The sequence below is a fragment of the Furipterus horrens genome, unplaced genomic scaffold (assembly GCF_987537825.1).
Source record: "Furipterus horrens unplaced genomic scaffold, mFurHor1.1.pri manual_scaffold_3, whole genome shotgun sequence".
Classification (NCBI taxonomy): domain Eukaryota; kingdom Metazoa; phylum Chordata; class Mammalia; order Chiroptera; family Furipteridae; genus Furipterus; species Furipterus horrens.
The window spans coordinates 23069489-23090856 of NW_028327173.1; the positions used below are offsets into that span (position 1 = coordinate 23069489).

A 21368-nucleotide genomic window follows, 5' to 3' on the forward strand; every position below is an offset into this window, starting at 1 on the left:
GTGTTTCAGGAAGGTTTCTGGCTATGTTAAGAGTCTGTTTAATTTTGTGGCTGTATTTTCTAACTATTTCAGACCAAGGAAGCACATACAGTGGTGATCTTGAATCAGAGGCAGTATCTACTCCACATAGCTGGGAGGAAGAATTGAATCATTATGCCTTAAAGTCAAATGCTGTGCAAGAAGCTGATTCAGAATTGAAGCAATTTTCAAAAGGGGAAACTGAACAGGACCTGGAAGCAGATTTTCCATCAGGTTTGTGAAATATAACTTGTCTACTGAAAGTCCTTTGTTTTAGAAGATTGATACAACTGTCAGTTGATATTATGAAGCAGTTATAAGGTGTGATAATAATCTAGGGCATAAATGGTCACTGCCTTTGAAGGTGTTAATTTATAAGTAGTTAATTTGTTGTCTTTTTTAAAGCTTTTCCACAGGAACCATAAATGAGTTTTTCTTGATTGTTAATGAACTCTTAATTTAATGGCAAATTTGAGCCATTATTTCTCTTTAAGTATATAAGTAAAATTCTTGTTAACACAAACAAAATAATCAGTGTAGTGACTGTTACCAGCTATTTTCTTCCTCAATCTTAGTCTTTAAGTCTGTGAGTTATCTCATATTATGCTTTGTGCTGATTATTATAGAATCCTTTGACCCATTGAATAAAGGACAAGGAATCCAGGCACGTTCCCGAACAAGAAGACGACACAGAGATGGCTTCCCTCAGCCCAGACGAAGAGTAAGCAATAAGCTTAATTTTTATTTTTGTTACTTCATTCTGTAAGTGTTGATTAGTACCTGCAGTTTACAAAATTCTGTATCAGCTAGGATCGGAGACTTACATACATTGTTTTACAGCCCAGTGTTTTTATTTGTGTCTGTGTGTGCTTTTGTTTTTGTTTCTTAAAGTCAAGAACCATATCTTGGGGAGCCTTTGAGATTTGGCTTCCTTGTAACTATTGTCAGTTTGGGATCAACTATAACTCTTACCCCCCCTTCCCCACCCCCCAAAAAGAAAGAAAGAACGAATTGTATCTTACATTTTACATTTCTTTCAGCAAGGACTTTTAAATTTTGTTTCTGTAATCAAGGGTTTTTTTTGTTGTTGTTTAATTTAAAAAGCTTTTTATAATGAGGCTCACTAGCATATATATAATAGAGTATAATAATGAAGTCCACATGGACTGTTTTTTATATTGACAGGGCTTTCCCATACCAAAATTAAGAGAATAATAGCCTTATTTCTTTTTAGCTCTATTTTTACAATTATATTTAAAATTTTATACATTTTAAGTCTACAATTTGGTGAGCTTTGAATGCATTCACTATGGACTACCATCACAATCATAACACTTGAACTGCCACAGAAGGTCTCCTTGTGACCTTTTGTAACCGGTCTTCATCTCCAACTCCTGATAATCACCAATTTGCTTTGCAGATCTATGCATAATAGTACTGCTTTGCCTTTTCTAAACTTTCATATAATTTGTAGTCTTCTGTGTCTGGCTACCTTCACTTAGCATAATGTTTTAGAGAGTCATCCATTTGTTTCACGTTATCAGCAGTTCATTCCTTTTTATTTCTGAGTAGTATTTCATTGTATGGACAAATGAAATTTGTTTAACTGTTTAACAGAAGATGGAAATTTGGGTTGTTTCCAGTTTGTGACTATTTTTTTAAAAGCTGCTATGAAACTTCTATTATAAATTTGTGTGTTAACATGTTTTCTTTTGAGGAAGAATATCTAGGGGTGAGATTGCTAGGTCTAATGGTATGTTTAAGTTTGAAAGAAGCTACTGAACTTTTTCTAAAGTGGATGTAACATTTTGAATTCTCACCAGCAATGTGAGTCCCATTTGCTCCATGACCTTGTCAGCACTTGGTATTGTTGGTTTTTAATTTTGGCCATTTTGGTGAATGTGTAGTGTTACCTCGTGGTTTTAATTTGTATTTTCCTAATCACTAATGATGTTGGGCGTCCTTTATATTTGTCGAGACTATTCAAAACTATTGAACATTTTTAAAAATTGAGTTGTTATAATCTTACTGAGTTGATAAGTGCTCTCTATTATGGATATAATTCTTTTATCAAATATGACTTTTGCTTCTATTCTGTGATTCCCTTTTTTATTTTCTTTGGTGAACAAAACTTTTATTTTGAGATTATCTACTTTTATCAATTTTTATTCTTTTACTATCTGTCTAAAAATTCTTTGATTATTAACATTTGATAATTAAAGATATTCTCTTACATTTTCTTCTTGTTTTTTAGTTTTAACTTTTGTGTTTGTTTGTAATCAATTTTGAGATAATTTGTAATGTATGAGTTGAGGCAAGTATCGATGTTAATTTTTTTTGTATGGATATCCAGTTCCAGTATTGCTCTTGAAAGACTACCTTTTCCTATTGAATTACATTGGCACCTTTGTTAAAAGTCAATCGCCTATACACTCATATGTGTTAGTGTATTTCTGAAACACTCTGTTTTGGTCCATTGATTTATGTCTATTTTAATACTAGTACCAACTGTTTCCATTATTGTAGCTTTACAGTGAATCTTGAAATAAGGAGTGTTAAGTCCTCTTTGTTCTTTATCAAGTTGTCGTTTGCATTTCCATATAAATTTTAGAATCAGCTTGTTAATTTCTACAAAAAGGCCTGCTGGGGCTGTTCTGTATCTAAGCTCAATTGGCACAGAGTTGAAATCTTAGCAATTTTGAGCCATCCAATCCATGAAAATGGTATCTTCTTTAAGTTCTCTCAACAATCTTTTATATGTTTCATCGTACAAGTCTTATACTTGTTAAATTTATCTAATAAGCATTTAAAATTTTTTTGATCCTGTTGTGAATAGTGCTATTTTAAAATTTTATTTTCTAGTATTCTTCATTGGTGTAAAGAAATGAAGATAGTTTTTGTATATTGACTTTATGCACTGTAGTTTTGCACAACTAAAACCCTTAGGACTTTCTACGTAGACAAGCATATTATCTATAAATAAAGATAGTTTTACTTTTTCTTTTGAAATCTAATATATTTTCTTTCTTTTGCTTGATTTATTGCACTAGTTAGGATCTTCAATACAATATTGAATATTGGTGGTGAGAGCAGACTTTCATGCTAGTTCCGAATCTTAGCTCAAGTGTTCAGTCTTGCCTCGTTAGATCTGGTGTTACCGGTAGGTTTTTCATCGATGTCCTCTATCAGGCTGAGGAAGTAATCTGTTGCTAATTTGCTGGAAAGTCTTAATCATGATGTGTTGAACTTTATCAGACTGATCTCTTGCATCTGTTAGGATGATTTTTGTTTTGTTTTTTGTCTATTAAAAGGGTAAAAATCCATTCTTTCAAAGGATAAACTAACCTTGTAATTATTGGATGAACCCTACTTACTTAATGATATATTTATTCTTTTATATAGGGTGGGACAAAAATGGGTTTACAGCTGTACAAAAAATAATACAATAATTAATAAATAAAAATACAAGAATAACCTTGCATATTCACAGCTGTAAACCTACTTTTTGCCCCCATGTATATTTCTGAATTCAGTTTGTACATATTTTGTTAAGGTTTTAAGTGTCTCTGTTTGAGAGAAATATTGATCTGTAGTTTTCTTGTAATGATTCTGGCTTTGCTATAAGGGTAATAGTGTCATCATAAAGTGAGTTGGTGCTTCCTCCTCATCTGTTTTCTGAAGTACAATTTATATAATTGTTTTAACTGTTGGGTCTGGGTTTTTTTCTGTAGGAAGCTTTTAAACTATTAATTCAATTTCTATGGCTATTTTGGTTATCTATTTCTTCTAGAACAAGCTTTGTTAGTTTGTCTTCCAAGAAACTTGTTTTTTTTAATCTAAGATGTCAAATTTATTGGCATAATAATGGCATAATGATGTTCTTTTATTATTCTTTTAATGTCTGTAGGATTAGGTATTAGTAATTTGTATATTCTCTTTTTAAAAATAATTATAGCTCAAGATTTATCAATTATCTTCTGAAAGAACCTCATTTTAGTTTTACTGATTTTTTTTCTTTTTCTTGATTTTTGCTCTTATTTTTATTATGTTCTTCATTCCCTTACTTTGGGTTTCATTGTGGTCTTCTTTTTCTGGTTTCTTAAGATAGAAGCTTAAATTATTGATTTTAGACTTTTTCATTTCTCATAAGTCATTTTAATAGTGTAACTGTCCCTGTAAGCACTGCTTGAGCACCATCACAAAAATTTTGATAGCTTTGTTTACATTTTTACTTAAGTTCAAAATATTTTTCTAACTGCATTTGTGGTTTCTTCTTTGACCCATGTGGTATTTATAAATGTGCTGTTTAATTTCCAGTTTTTGAGTATTTTCTTACCATTGTTCTATTATTGGTTTGTAGTTTAATTCCATTGCTGTTAGAGAATTTACTGAGAATATGTTATGTTCCTGTGTTCCATTAAATAGTCGTAATAACTGTTATTCATGCCACATTGGGGGGTGCCAGATACTGGATCATAGTAAATACTGAAATGCTAGTAATTATCACTTATGATCTCCTGCATTTCAACTTTTTTTTTTTTTATTTCTTGTATGGATTGGATTAAATACAGTATTCCCTCACTTATCACAGGTATTACATTCTAGACTCCCCGCAAAGTAGGAACCTTACATTTATTCTGCACTCTTAAACCTACGTAACTTTAACAACATATATATACAGTACCGCAAAATCCCGCAATATAGCGAAAAATCCACAATAACTAATTAAATACAGTATTTTTTAAAATCCTGCGATATAGTGAGGCCGTGATAAGTGAATCGCGCTGTAGAGAGGGACTACTGTAATCTCTAAAGGTCTTTTCAATTCTAAGAACTCTGAATCTTTCAGATCTAATACTAATTTTCATACTCTGTAAATGTATGCCTTTTCTGTTATAGCTTTGAGAAACCTGATTCTTAAAGATCCAAAACTAAACTTTATATTCTGTATTTTTGGAATTCTAACAGGGACGGAAGAAGTCTGTAGTGGCTGTGGAGCCCAGGAGTCTTATTCAAGGAGCCTTGCAAGGGTGCTCAGTGTCTGGGACGACACTGAAATACATGTATGGGGTAAATGCCTGGAAGAACTGGGTTCAGTGGAAAAATGCCAAGGAAGAGCAGGGGGATCTGAAATGTGGCGGTAAATACACAGAATGAATTTGTGTTTTGACTTAAGGGGAAAGGGGAATATAAATAGCTATGACCCTGGCTGGTGTGGCTCAGTGGATTGAGTGCCGGCTTGTGAACCAAAAGTTCACCGGCTCTATTACCAGTCAGGGCACATGCCTGGGTTGTGGGTCAGGTTCCTGGTTGGGGGCATACAAGAGACAACCACACATTAATGTTTCTCTCCCTCTCCCTCCCTTCTGCTCTCTCTAAAAATAAATAAATAAAATATTTAAAAATAAGTAAAGTTATGAGTCTACTTAAAAAGAATAAGTACTAGATCAAAAATCTTATAAAACTTTGGTTTTTGCTTTGCTTGTTTTTTTCCCATTTTTAAAAACTGTTTATTAAGTTTTAAAGAGAAAGGAAGGGGGGAAGAGAGAGGGAGAGAAACATTAATTCGTTGTTCCATTTATCTATGCATTCATTGGTTGCTCCTTGTATGTGCTCTGACTGGGGATCAAACTCACAGCCATGGCATTTCAGGATGATGTTTTAACCAGCTGTGCTGCCCAGCTAGGGCAAAATTTCCCCCATTTTTATTTAAACTGCTCATTTTTCTTCCATTAGGAGTTGAACATGCCTCATCTAGTCCATGTTCTGACCCCTTAGGAAGTGCTCAGGACCATGCACTCTCCCAAGAGTCCTCAGAGCCAGGCTGTGGAGGTAAAACACATTCTTCCCCTTGTGTGCACTGGTAATATCATTGTTCATTTCAAATTATAAATGAGATATTTAAAATTATTTAGAAATTTCAGTTATTTTTAAAAGAAAAATTGGTATACTACCAGTTTTAAAGGTTTGTTATAAATAAAGTTTGTATCTTCTGATTATGAGTTTATTATGCTGATATAAGGAATTTTTTTCTTTATACTTTACAAGTGGCTCAAATTTTTTATTTACCTGTTTAACTCTTCTTTCAAGGTCTAGCATTAGTGTCCCATCCTCCAGAATCTAACCTGACCCTTCTCTGTTTATTATATGTCCTTCGTTTGCTTTCATAGAATCCTGTTTAAATAAACATCTGGCATAACACCTGTTAAACCATGTGTACTGCATTGTCTTTATTTCTTTCACTAAAAAAGCCTTGAGATCAAGATCTGCCTTTAATCCATTTATTACCAATGTCCACCACAATGTCTGGGGCACAATAGTCAGTGTTTATTTTAGTGAATCAAGTAGATATTACTATATATCTTATAAGTTAATATTCAGATGTTTTCTTCCTTTCCACAGTCCGCACTATCAAGCTGAAGGAAGATATTCTGTCCTGCACTTTTGCTGAGTTGAGTTTGGGCTTATGCCAGTTTATTCAAGAGGTGCGGAGACCAAATGGTGAAAAATATGATTCAGACAGTATCTTATACTTGTGCCTTGGAATTCAGCAGGTATCAAATTCAATAATTGTTATAAAATATTGCATTTTTAATAATTCTGATAGAACTTGTTAATTAAGATGGAAAATTGTAGTGTATGTTGGTTGTTCCTGTACTCTTCTCTTTTTTTTAAATTTGTTTTTTTAAATCTTAAAAAATATTTTTCAACTACAGTTTACATTTAATATTATTTTTTATTTGTTTCAGATGTGTAACATGGTGGTTAGACAATCATATACTTCCCAGCGTATCAGCCCTGATAATTTCTTATGCTCTCTTATTAGTGAGCCACTTACCTTGATTTTAAAACCTTGATCATATAGCCTTTTGGAAACTAAATTGAGAGTGTTGGAATAGCAGAAATTGATGACACTGCATTTTATTGTTAAATGAATGCAAAAGACAAAATAGCAGTTTACAAAAGAAGTGACACAGGAGACTGTACATATACATATTTTTAAAATGCTAATTAAAATAATAGTTACACCATTATTTGCCTATCACATTAACAGAAATCAAAAAATTATAACTCCTTGTTGATATGACTTCTGTCACCTTCATAGCTGTTGGTAATTAGTACATACTTTCTACAGAGCAGATTTGAGCATATGTTACGGGAGTATTTTTGAATGTTCATACTCTTTTTGCCAGTAATTCACTTTTGGAAGTCTTGTCAAATAATACTCAGATGCCATTGCACAAAGTTAGAAATAACTTCAGTGTCCACCAAAGTGTAATGGTTTTTTACGATATATTTATAAAATTGTATATTATGTAGCCAATAAAATTTTTTTACAAAGTAACTTCTAATGATGTAAAAATATTAATATTAAAGAATTAAAATGAACAAGAGTACAAATTTAATGTGTATCACGTATATTAACATAATACTGCTTTAAAAACCAGTCACAATAAAGACGTAACAAAATGAAATGCATCAAAAATGTTTATAATGGCTGTCTTCCAGGGGTGGTAGAACTCTGGATGTTGTTGATTTTTTCTTTTCTTTATTCACCAAACTTTCCTCCACATGTATGGGGGGGGTGTTATTTTTTTTAAACATGAATTCCTTTTTTAAAATTCTATTTTATTAATTATGCTGTTACAGTTGTCCCAATTTTTTTTCCTTTTGCTCCCCTCTACCCAGTACCCTGCTTTTCTCCAGCAACCCCACCCACCCTTAGTTCATGTCCATGGGACATGCCTCTGTGTTCTTTGATTTCTCCCTTTCCTATATTACTCTTAATATCCCCCTCTCTATTTTGTTTCTACCAATTAGGCTTCTTAATCCCTGCACTATTTCCCCATTTCTTCCCCTTTCACCTCCCAGCTGATAACCCTCCAAATGATCCCCATACCTATGATACTGGTCCTGTTCTGGTTTGCTTAGTTAGATTTTGTTTTTATTTATTTTTATTTTTTAAATTTTATAAATTCTTTTTAAGTAATTTATTTGTTTATTTATTTTAATTTTAGAGAGAGGGGAAAGGAGAAAGAGAGGAAGAGAAACATCACTGTGTGGTTGCCTCTCACTCACGCCCCCAACTGGGGACCTGACGTGGACCCTAGTCATGTGCCCTGACTAGGAATCAAACCAGCGATACTTGGCTCTCAGGCTGACACTCAATCCACTGAGCCACAGCAGCCAGGGCTTGTTTTTATTTTTTAGATTCAGTTGTTGATAGTTGTGAGTTTGTCATCATTTTAATGTTCATAGTTATGATCTTCTTTTTCTTAAATCGTTTTAACATTTCGTATAATAATGGCTTGGTGATGATGAACTCTTTTAGCTTTACCTTGTCTGGGAAACACTTTATCTGCTCTTCATTCTAAATGATAGCTTTGCTGGATAGAGTAATCTAGGCTGTAGGTCCTTGCTTTTCATCACATTGAATACTTCTTGCCAGTCCCTTCTTGCCTGCAAATTTTCTTTGGAGAAATAAGCTGATAGTGTTATAGGGACCCCTTTATAGGTAACTTTCTTTTCTCTTGCTACTTTTAAGATTCTCTTTTTATCTTTAACCTTTGACATTTTAATTATGATGTGTCTTGGTGTGGTCCTCTTTGGGTGTGTCTTGGTGTGGTCCTCTTTGGGTAGCTTGTTTGGGACTCTCTGTGCATCTTGGACTTGTGTGTCTGTTTCCTTCGCCAAATTTGGGAAGTATTACTTCATTATCTTTCACATAAACTTTCGATTTCTTGTTCTTCCTCTTCTCCTTCTGGCACCCCTATGATTAGGATGTTGGCACATTTAAAGTTGTCCCAGAGGTTCCTACGCCTCTCCTCATTTTTTTTTTCAGTTCTTGTTTTTTCATTCTGTACTGGTTGAGTGTTGATTTCTTCCTTATGTTTCAAATTGTTGTTTTGAACCCCGGCTTCCTTCCCTTCACCATTGATTTCATGTGGGTTTTCCTTTGTTTCAGTTAGCATAGCCTTCATTTCTTCCCTTATGCGTTTGTTGTACTTAATCTTGTCTGTCAAGTCTGCGAGCATCGTTACCACCAGTGTTTTGAACTCTTCATATGATAGGTTGGCTATCTCCTCATCGCTTAGTTCTCCCACTGGAACATAGATCTGCTCCCTCTTTTGGACCATACTTCTCTGTCTCCTCAACTTGACCACCTCTTGTGTTTCCCTCTGTGTGTTAGGTAGAGCTGTTGCACCTGTTACGTTGTAAGGGGTGGAGCCTTACAGGTGACCTATTTCACCACGTTGTGGTGCTAGATGTGGGGGAGGGGTCAGAGAGGGAACAATACCACTTGCTTAGCACTCACCCCTTTTCCAGGCACTTCTACTTCTCATATGGGACTGGTGCCCCTCTATCTGTTGCCCTGGTGGTGGTTCCCAGAGTGGGTGGGTTTGCAGATGGATGTTCTGCGACCTTGGGGGCCCTCTAAAACAAATGGAACTCTTCCTTCACCCCAACCCCCTCTGATTTTGTGGTCAGAAGCAATAAGGCTTTATTTTCCTTGGCATTGGAGCTGTGAGCTACATGGCCTCATCTGGTGCTGGGACCACTCCCCGGATGTCCCTCCCAAATTTTATAACGTGTGACTGCGCTTTCTGCCAGCCAGCCACAGCTACTGTCTTCCTGTTGCTGCCACTGGTGCTGCCTCTTCTGCTGCCACACTGCATGCTCTTTGCCTTTTGTCTGCCCCTCCTACCTGTCTGGATGAGTATTGCTTCTTTATATCTTTGTTTGTTGGACTTCCATGCAGTTCAGTATCTTGTAGTTCTAGTTGTTTTTAGTTTTGAGGTGGTTGCATTTCTTATTGTTGTGGAGGGTGGTGAAGTGTGTCTACCTTTGCTTCCATCTTGGCCAGAAATCTCAACATTAATTCTTAAAGTTTTGTTTTTTAATTACATAATTAATATGTGCTCAGTGTAACTGTTAAAACAGTAAGTGAAGGCAGATAAAGAAAATTTTCTCTCCCTTTATTCCCACTCCCCAAGGAGATCAGGGTTACAACATAAGCGTCCTCTGCTTTCTGTGTGATACATTTATATGTGTGTATACATATTTATTAATAGTTTTTGTTTTGCTTAGTTTTTAGCAAAATGGGGCCCATACCATAAATAATTTTTGCAGTTTGCTTTTCTCAATCTGTGTATCACTCTAGGTGAATGTAAATCAAACCTTTTTCTTTAAAAAGGAAAGCTACATAATATTGCAGAGTACAAATATACCAATTATTCAGCCTTTCCTCTTTTATATATTCAGATTGTCCCCCTCCCCTTACTGTTATGAATAATGCTTCAGTAAATATTTTGTGTACCTAATAAGTTGGTGCTTTTATTTCTAGGTTAAAGCATATATGTTATTTTTCCGGTTTTAAGATATTTTCAGATTACTTTTCAGAATGGCGTTTTGTGAAAGGTCCATATATGCTAAGTGGGCCCCCAAACACGGAATCAACTGAGTGGTCAAAGAATGAGGCAGACAAGTCCAGCTTGTCCGTTAAATGAGTTTAATAGGGAACTTACATACAGAAATGCAGTCTCAGGTGGAAGTGGGACAAAATGGATACCTGCACCTTCCAACCCCCCTCCCCCCAGACCATGTGCTTATATCTCCTAAACCGTGAATACCGTGAGAAGGTTTGGTTGATCAAAGGGATCAGGTCCAGAAGGCTCTGGTGCCAGAGTCAGTTAGGAGAGAGATATTGTTGAGGGTGACTCATCCCAGACAGAACTAATGGAAATCCTGTGGTCAGTCAGAGCTGTGTATACATATTCCAGGGCTCACACTGGGGAAAGGGAAGAAGTCAAGGGTTCGGATTCACCCAGATGTCAAGATGGTGGATTAGCTCTAAGACAGTGTTAGCTTTGTCCCCATAGATAGGCATAGTAATTTACACTTTTACTAGCAGTGTGTCTGAGTTCCTTTTTCTTTTTTTAAACATTTTATTTATTTGATTTTAGAGAGAGGGAAATGGAGGATGAAATAGAGGAAGGGAAACATCGATGTGTGGTTGCCTCTTGCACATCCCCCCTGCCCCCCGGGGACCTGGCCCGCATCCCAGGCATGTGCCCTGACTAGGAATAGCACCAGCAACTCTTTTTTTAAAAATTTTATTTATTTATATTTTATTTATTTTGGGGGGGTTCCCCATTCTGTAACAATTCTCCCCTCTCAGATTTAAGACCCTTTATAATCTTATAAAGGACAATGGGCAAAGGTCTCGTGCTCCTCTAGCTGCTTCAAACTGGACATGATTGTCATCCTACCTACTCTTGGGTCCAGAAATCTCTAATAAGAGTGCGGGTGTGAGGGGAGGGTGGCCTTTCCACATGGGGAAGGATCTTGCAGAGTGCAGGTCATCTGGCTGTCCCCGGACCATGGCATGCTTGGTTTAACAGGCTGGTATCCTTGTTGTATTCTGGGGGCAACATATTTGACCACAGGGTTAAAAGGTATCATTCAATCCATAACCACTAGATGACAAAAGGCAGGGATTAATTTTTCAATGTCCCACATTAGGGGAAAAAAGGGCTTCTTTGGAGGAAGGTATACAAGGCATGTTACACCTGTCCAAAACCCTTTTGTCCACTACACTTAGTTTGGGCTGAAGGAAATATTTTAGGTTTCCCTTCTCTCAGACTGCTGCGCCCTTTCTGTCTACGCCATTAGGATAGAAAAGAGAAACCAGTTTTAAAGTGAAGCCCACAGACCACCCCATTCTTCAACAACACAGCCACTTAGTTCAGCCAAACCCTTGAGTCTCAGGAGGCAGTGATGCAGACAGGATTAAGTGAGGCCTATATGTACAGACAATCACTCAGGTAATGAGATCATAGACTTATGCCCTATGAAAACAGAACACACATGTTAATTTATGCAACATAACCAACAAGCCTGTCTCTAAATCTGCAAGACTGTCTTATTGGAAGGACATCCAGTTGCAAGGCATTTGACATTCTTCTTGCCTGTAAATTAAGCATCTTTGATGATGTCACAGACCTAGTTTAACTTTCAAATGAAAAGCTTTAGATGAAAATAAACTTTAATGACAGTTAACTGCACCACTTTATAGTCTACCACTGAGCATTGTGAGTTTTCTTGAATGACAATTTTTCTCAAGATTACCCTCCTTGTCATTAAAGGGACTGCAGTAAGTCCAGTTTTAATTTATCCTGTTCATTTGTATAAACACAACAAGAGCAGCAAATGATCACATATGATCTTTACGTCTGCTTTGCTGGAACTTACACAAGGAACATTTAGGGTGACCTTTAGTCTGCCCTTCAAGGCACAGGAGCTGAGCCACATACCTGCCATTCAGCCTTGCCTGTAAACACCTGTCTTTTCCAAGTCCTTTGGGTTTTCCATTGTGCCTTAAGGTCCCTTCTAGCCATCTTTCAGGAAAGCAACCTTCGTTCCTTCCCTGGAATGATTGCCATGAACCGCACAACCAACCAAGGTACCAGGCCTTTTTTCTCGTGGGCTTTTATTACCTTCGAAAGTCAATCCCAGTTCCTCGGGGCTTTTTGGTAACAACCAGAGCCCAGGCATGTCTCCTTTAGGCATGACATTCCAGTCAAAGTCATGGTCAACAAAACCTCTGTTAACAACTTGTCTTACTAGTTTTATGCAAAGAACCTGATATCATTACTTACTTTTTCACAAAGCCAAATTCTGGAGGGATCAGGTAGGGAGAAAAATATACAGTGTGAAGGAAAATCCTTGTCCTTCTAATCACTAAAATTGCATTTCATACTTTACATTTTCTTTTGTTCACTCTCCTACATGTGAGGTTTTTTAGGGGGAGGGCAGTGATTTGCTGGCTCGTTTATTAATTTATTTTGCTTTCATTTTTTCCCCACTAAAATTTTTGTTTGTTCGTTTTTCTATTACAGTTGTCCCACTTTTTTCCCTATTGCTTCCCCGCACCCTGCCCACCATCAGTCCCCACCGGTTGTCCTTGTCCGTGGGTCATTTATACATCGAACCAGCAACTCTTTGGTTCACAGGCTGGCACTCAGTCCACTCAGCCTCATCAGCCAGAGCTGAGTGCCCTTTTCTTTTAATTTATCATTCTGAGTTTTAAAAAATGACTCCAATTTATATTTTTCCAACTTTTGTAAAGTGGAATGTCTTTTTATATTGTTGGTTATTTGAATTTTTCTGGCTGTAGAATCTCTTTTATATTAAGGATATTATCTTTAATATAAGTATTTGAAATATATTTTTATAGTGCATTTTGGTCTTTCAGTTTTTGTTCATGTTATGTTTTGCCATGCAAGAATATGTCCTTTTTACATAGTCCAATTTCACTTTACAGTTCCTGGGTTTTCCTTGTGGCTTAGTATAGTCTTTCTACTTGAATATTTAAATGTAAATTCTCATAAATTTCTGTTTAAAATATTGATTTTTTTTGTTTAGATTGACATCTTTAATGGATCTGAAATTTATTTTTGTACATGTTTTAAGTATATTTAGATGAGTAACATTCTGATGGGTAGCTACTTACACAAGCAGCATTTATTTTTACATAGAATTGAAATGGCACCTTTGTTATAGTTTCTACACTGTAAATGATATTTTTTAAATTGCCATATGAGAGGACTTTTATACGTTCCTCAGCAAATTTTATTGAGCACCGAGTGTATGCCATCCATACATTATACTTAGGTAGAAATTGTTAAAATGCTTGGCACGCTTCCTGTCCTCTTGGAATTTATATTTTGGATCTAAAGAACATTTTGTAATTTTATCAGTGCATATAGCAAAAAGTAACATGTTTGGGGGCAGTTAATAATATTCTAATAATTTGGATATATTCAGATCATATGTGGTCATTCATGATTTCAATCAAAAACATTTGAGTACTTTACACTTCATATACACTTCTGTATATAAAATACTCAGACAAATCATAAACCTGTGAAAGTTTTTTCTAGTATATTTATGCTGTTATTTGTTGATATTAATAAATGACTTTATATAATACTATTAAAAATGAGGCCATAATTTCACAAATTGTCAGATGATTGGTATAGGAAGTAAATATTATGAACCTTTTATTTATTTTAACAAGAAATGCACTTCCTTTAATTGTGAGGAATTTTAAAAGGTTACCTATGTTGCCATGTCAAATATGTGTCCTCTTTTATTTTGATTATAAAAATAATGCTAATTATAAAGAATTTTGAAAATAAAGATGCAAAGAAAAAATACACAGCTATAATTAACACCTTGACCACTGCTGTTGACATTAGCTGGGAAGGGGATAATTGGCAAAAGAAACAAATAAGTAATGGAAGAAAATCAACAGATTGCTAATATACAGAATGGACTGGGAACACCTGACAGTCATTTTCTATGCATGCTATCTATTAAATATAAGCCCAGTTCATATATTATGTCACTTAATTGGTAGTGTGGCCCTGTGAAGTTTTAAGAATTATTACCGTAACAATTTTCTGCTGAGGAGCTTAAAGTTAGTAAGTGGGGGGGCCAGGATGTGAACCCAGGTTGTTCTGCTTCAGGGTCTTTGCTTATAAACACTGTGTTGGACTGCTTCTCTAATATAAGAAGGAGCTCAACTGTAATCAGGGAAATTTTTCATCTATTAGGTGGATTGAAAATTTGAAAGATTTGAGAAATTTGATAATACCAAGTATTAGCGAAGATATGTGTGCTGTTAGAGGCTCTTTTCAGAGGGCAAGTTACCTACCAGTGGCTATTAAATCTTTAAATGCATATATTCTTCAATTAACAAATCATTGATCATTATCTCTCCCCAAAGAAAGGCATACAGATACATATACTAATATTTTCATTGTAATATTGTTTTTAATAGCAAAAAAAATAGAACCCCCCCCTAGGTATTCATCAAAAGAATGATGTTTCAATCAATAATATGTCTATACTATTGAATACCATACAATAGTTAAAAAAAGGAATGAATTGCTTTGATTGATATTGATGTGGGAAACTTGGAGGCATGCATCATAAAAAGTAAAAGTAATCTGCAAAGTTATAAGTGTAGCACAATATTTATATTATGGAAAAAAACGCATAAAGTAAAATGTATAATTCAGTGGCATTAAGTACATTCATGATGTGTAACCATCATCACTATCTAGTTCTAGAATTTTATCACCCTGTGTGGAAAACCCCTACCATTTAAGCAGTTAGGACTCCTCATTAACCCTTCCGTCCTGTCTCTGACAACCATAAATCTAATTTGTGTCTTGGTTAAATTTATTCCTAAATTTTTATTTATTCTTTCTAATACTATTGTAAATGGAATTGTTTTTCTTAATTTTCTTTTTGCATTGTTCATTGCAACTGATTTTCATGCTGCTTGTATCCTGCAAGTGTACTGAATTTATTTATGAGCTCTTTAATAACTAGGTGTTTTTTTGGATCATGTCATCTGCAAATATAGATCATTTTACTTCTTTCTTTCCTATTGAATGTTTCTTCTTTTTCTTGCCTGATCATTTTGGTTAGAATTTCCACTACAATGTTGAATAGAAGTGGCAAGAATAGGTGTTTTTATCTTGTTCCTGTTCTAGGAGGGAAGCGATTTAAAAAAAGACAAACATGTATTTTATATATATTCATACATTTGAGTAAATCTATAAAATTCAATCATATGTATTTAAAAAGGAAATTTTTTTGAAGACTGAAACACTCCTGAGTGATAGTGGTAATTTTTTCTGTATAGTTAGTTTGAATATGTCTTTCTTCCACTTTTTTTTTTTTGTATTTGAACCTTTTTTTACAATGAGGATATATTTTTAAGTTTGGAAGACAACTTTATTAAAAGAAGAAAAAGAATAATACTTTCTGCAACAAAACTGTAATGTGGCATTACAGTTATCAGTTGCCTTTAAGGCGACCTATGAGAATGCACATTGAAATGGTGTTTAAATTTTATTCACTAGAATAAATTTAAGTAGAAATAAAAGTTTTCTCCATGTCATACATTGATAAAAAAACAGAAAACCAAGATAGCCATAGAAAAACTTAAAATACTAAATCTTAAAAACACCAAAAGATTTTTAGCATCTAATAATATACTACCTTGTGTTGCTCTGTAAATTTTCCTTGTATTTCCCTGAGTGATTTTATCTGACCTGACCTGCACCCTCAGAATGTTTTTTTAACAATACTTTACCCAAGCTCTTGCTTGTTTCCTATCCCATGATACGGTTCTTGATGGTTATAATTAACAGTTTTATATCCTGCAATTAGACTTGGACTTTTTGAAGGCTATGTTGTGGGGCAGAGTGTTGAGAGCTGTGATTAGAAAGCTCCAAATAGTTTTTGAATTTGGGCCTCCTCAGGTCACCTGACACTAGCTGCTAACTGTATTATTTCAGGAAGTGATCTTCTAACAAGGCTTGAAAAACAATTTCTGAGAGTACATCTGCAGATATATACTGAGAATTAGAAAAGTGATTTGGGAAGTAAAATTTAGGACTGATTTTTAGTGTATTAATTTCATGGACTGAGGAAAGCTACCTATTTATTATAGATTTTCTCTATCATCCATGTTTTTACAAAGGAAATAGAAAACTTTACCTTGCAAGCTCAGTGCTCAAGGGACCTGTAGCTTGAATCCTGATATTTTAATATGTATCTTTAAAATGGTTCACAAGGTTGTAAGGGCAAAAATTAAGGGTAAGTTTCTTGAAATAATTTTAAAAATTTGTTTAAATTAAAATCTATTGGGGTGTCATCGGTTAACACCATTATATCTTTCACTTAAAATCAGCTTTAAAAACTTGTGTTTTCTTTGTATCAACATGTGTTTTCATTTTTTCTCTTGTAGTACCTGTTTGAAAATGGTAGAATAGATAACATTTTTACAGAGCCCTATTCCAGATTTATGATTGAACTTACCAAACTCTTGAAAATATGGGAACCTACAATACTTCCTAACGGTAAGATGATTATTTTTATTTTTATTCTTTTCATGATATGTCTTCTTAAATTGCTTTAGTTGTAAGATTATCATGACAAATTGTTCATTTTTTAATTTGTGTCCTGATTGATAATGTATTTGGATTTCTGAGGAAAAAATCTTTGGTTTATTATTGATTATTTTAGTAAAACTGTAACTTCCAAACGGTGTGTGTATACATACTAACTGCTGAAAATAAAAAAAAAAAAAACTACTGGAGTTTCCATTTACTTCTTTAGAAACTTTTTATTATTGTAGTGTTGGTAAAGTCGTACACTGTACACCATAACTGCCACATATTATACTTCTAAAAAGTGCCCCGAGCTGAGTGTTGAGAGTTAAGTCTACATCCTCGCATTGTCTTTGACCATATGTCATTGGACAAATCGCTAATTCACTCCTGGTCTCAGGCTTCTTGGCTGTGAATGGAGAGGTTGAATGTGATGCTCTGGAATTTGTGCCCCCTTCTGCTGTGCTACAGAGCATCTTTGAAGCACTCTGAGCAGCGTGGTGGCTTGGTGCACTTAGCATTCCAAGAGGAGACTAGGGGCATATATATGCAAGTAATGAATTCATGTTTATGAATAGCTGGTCGCCCAAAAATAGAATACAGGATTAGCAAAGAGAAGATTATGGAGAGAACATGAGGAAAGACCTGAACTTGAGGGGTATCTTGGGGAAGGTGCATTTAAAGATATACTTGTTTTAATTATTCCACAAGACCTCTTCTGCTTTTCAAGAAAAATCCTAGATAAGTCATCATAAATTTATCATTCAATATAAATTTAAAATAAGAGGGAGTAGGAAGGAGGGAAAGTATTTCTGCCTTGTAATGATCTTAGCTAAATAAAACCGAAACAGTTAAGAGTATTAATCTTGAATAGGAGTCTGCAGACTTTGACCCATGGGCCAGACCTGTCTGTTTCTATGTATAGTCCATGAACTAAAATAGATATTAAATGATTTGTGGAAACAGATGTAAAGAAGAATATATTCTGTGGCATGTGAAAATTATATGAAATTCAAATTATATCTATAAATAAACTTTATTGGCATATTATAGCCATATCTATTAGTATATTGTCTATGGCTCCTTTTACAACAACAAAATTGTTCAGAGCCTGTATGGACCACAGTGCTTAAAATGTTTATCACATGGCTCTTTACAAAGTTTGCCAACCCCTAGTCTCAAATAACAATAGATTAAAACTGTTTCAGGAGAGTGCTCAGAGTCTGCCTCAGTGGAATTACCTGACCTTTTCGTTGCGGATCCTTTTCTGTTTTTCTGTATAAGGAAAAGGGGGAAGGACATGAACAGTCAGTTCTTTTTTTTTTTTTTTTTTTTACATCTTGTCTCAGAATTTGAGAAATTAATCTTATTTGTCAGAGTTTAATGTTGTGCCCCTGCCCTGCTTTGGTCCAGGTTACATGTTCTCTCGCATTGAAGAAGAGCATCTGTGGGAGTGCAAACAGCTGGGTGCTTACTCACCGATAGTCCTCTTGAACACCCTCCTTTTCTTCAATACCAAATACTTCCAACTAAAGAATGTTGCTGAACACTTGAAGCTTTCCTTCGCCCATGTGATGAGACGGACCAGAATTTTGAAGTACAGTACCAAGATGACATATCTGAGGTTCTTTCCACATGTACAAAAGCCAGAGTCAGAACCAGGTGTGCGGTTGGAGTTTGTAAGGTTTCTGTTGGGGTCTTACTAGTATTCAAATAGAACCTGATTGCAGAGGGGGTAATTGTAGATTCTAGACATGGAAGAGTGTAGCTTTAGTTTAACATTTAATGCTTTCTTTATGTCAAGGCTAGGTTCAAGGCTTTTCTCAAAATGAGAGAAATCACTTGCTTTAGTAGACTTTTACTGGCTTTTAAATTAGAAATTCTGATTTCATTGGTAGAGCCCAAGTAATCCTCATTTTAAAACTACCCAGGGAATTTAAATATATAGCCAGGTTGAGAATCACTGATTTAGAAGACAACAGATGGGTCTGTTGCTAGTTAAAAGGAATGTGTTCAACTTTTAAATCTACTGTTTCTAAATTTTTGACTAGACCACCTCTTTTTAGTTAACATAAATTGTCAAATTCTGAAGGAACTTAAAAGCTGACCTAGAGTGTGTACTGCTTTTGTACACTGTAGAATAATACCAGCAGTTACATTTCAAAATCAGTATATTAAATAATAGTTTGTTTTTAAGTTTAAAAAAGTCAATATTGTTATTAAGAAACTAGAAATTAAATTTTTTGATACTTGACCAAAATGGTAAGTTCTGAGATTCACCAAATAAAGTTGTTTCTTTCTTGGGATAAGAGTGAAAAATGACCCCCTGTCAGTGGGCAAGGACATACCTGATTGGTGGTGGTGCTCTTCTGTCAGTCAAGGGCAAAGCAGTTGTATAGTCCTTAGTTCATCCTAGTTTGTTGCCTGTGTTGGGTGGCCAGAGCTGTTTCATACCAGGGACACATTAAAAAAAAAAAAAAAAGAGTGAAAAATGTATTTTGAATGTGAGAATTTAAAATTACTGAAAGTAAAATCTTAAAGAGTAGAGTTGTGATGTTCAATTTCGTGCTTTTTTCCTCAACTGCTCCTTTAATTTAGAAAATACAGATTATCTTGCTTTTTCACCACCTGTCCTGTTTCTTTCACTTCGTGCTCTGACTTGATATTAGTGGGGGGAAGGAAAGGCAATCAGGTAACATCTCCCCGTTTTCTGATTGTAGGTGCTTATTAACAAAATTCATAATAAGTTCAGCTTTTCTGAATGAGTAACTAGCAAAGTCTTTCTGTTTAGATAGCCTCTAAATAGAAAACTGGGGTGACTTGTGTTTGAGTGATAACTATTGCAGGAAGCTGGGGAAGGTTTTGCACCAGTTGTTAAGAACAGATATAAGAAAAGAAGAAAATCTTTTCCCCCAGGTTCTCAGTTCCATGTACTCTTCTCTTGAAGATTGAATGGAAAAGTGTAAAAGAAAGAGCACACTCTCCATGTCTTCACCCTTGGCCTCTGCAGAATTCTGTTGGTGGAAAAGGATTTGTTCTCTTCTTATCAAATGGTCACTTTACTGAGAATTTCTTTTCCCAGCCGAGATTCCATTTCTTATAATACTATGACAAGTAAAAGAAACTTGAACAAAGGCCCAGTGGGCACTGATGCCCCGTAGCAGAACTATTTTTAGAGAAAGAGGTGACAACTTACATCTCAGTGTCTGCCATAGAGGAAGAGCACATGAACCCCTAAGAACCCTCTGCCTAATAAAACCTCATAAAGTCAGGCTGAGAACCGAGACCCGCTCTGGAGCAACCTGCTTTTGGCCGTGCTGCCCCCACGTGGTGATCAGCGGACGTAACTTACAGGACAGGGATGTTGTGTTCAAGGCGGCTCACCCTGCACTTAACATAATATCTAGCACTCTGTAGGCGGTCAGTAAATCTTTGTTGAACGAGTAAGTGAAAGGAACGGGGAGGGAGTGACAGTTCTGACTGAAAGCGCAGCTTGTTGGGTGTCTTGAGACTTGAAGAAAATAATCTCTTTTTTCTGCCTCAAGATAAACTAAGTGTTGGCAAGAGGAAACGAAATGAAGATGATGAGGTCCCAGTGGGGGTGGAGATGGCAGAGAATACTGAGAACCCACTGAGATGCCCTGTCCGACTTTATGAGTTTTACCTATCAAAATGGTAAGTGATCTTCCTGTGAACTGGGTGTAGTACACTTCAAAGGGTAGTTAACATGTTTTGGATTTTAGATGCTTGAATATCAGAAATGTAGCTCACATGTGACTCAAGTCAAAGCCTAAAGACAAGGATTTACCTCAGATTTCATTATTTCCCCATTCTTGTACCTGCTTGGATTTTGAACTGAGAAAACCAGATTGCTTTATATTTTAATCTTTTTCCAAAAATCTCTTCAAAAGCAAGAATAAGAATCCCGGCCATTGTTTGATCTGCACAGCTGTTACTCAACCTTTATATGATATCTAAACTGCTGTGATTTTATTATTTATATAGAAAAGATATTTAGAGAAGAGGTTATATACTGCCAAACCTACAAATATAAAAACAATTTATTTTTAGGGAATTGAAGATTTTTAAGTGGTCTTTTTCTTATGACTTTAGAGTTGTAAGATCCCCACTGAAATACCTTTTTTCTCAAAGAACTGTAATGACTGTGTTTGCCCTTTGATAACGTGTATTGAGTGCTCTGGGGTTTATTCCGGATAATGGGTGCTGAGGACACGTGGTTCTCGGCCGTAGTGTCACATGTGAGTTGAACTTCTGTCGCTCCTAAAAGTGTTGTAAGTACTAACGTTTGTGAAGGATTTACACTTTGTCTTCTGTTAACATTATACTCACTTCCAATCCAGTATGATTTACTGAGTGTGA

General features: G+C 35.3%; 1 protein-coding gene and 1 pseudogene across 4 annotated transcripts in view; both read left to right on the plus strand.

Annotated features, from left to right (window-relative positions):
* The window catches only part of ZMYM4 (zinc finger MYM-type containing 4), a 123491-nt gene that overhangs the window by 99912 nt on the left and 2211 nt on the right, over positions 1–21368 (plus strand). For all 4 annotated transcript variants that reach the window (XM_090269084.1, XM_090269085.1, XM_090269086.1 and 1 more), the window contains 8 exons: positions 73–252; positions 645–739; positions 4987–5158; positions 5755–5850; positions 6421–6572; positions 16847–16958; positions 18402–18650; positions 20534–20663. In XM_090269084.1, the coding sequence (XP_090125210.1) occupies positions 73–252; positions 645–739; positions 4987–5158; positions 5755–5850; positions 6421–6572; positions 16847–16958; positions 18402–18650; positions 20534–20663 (1186 nt within the window). The remainder of the gene's footprint in view (positions 1–72; positions 253–644; positions 740–4986; positions 5159–5754; positions 5851–6420; positions 6573–16846; positions 16959–18401; positions 18651–20533; positions 20664–21368) is intronic.
* Positions 19310–19455, plus strand: LOC150014583 (small nucleolar RNA SNORA48; annotated as a pseudogene).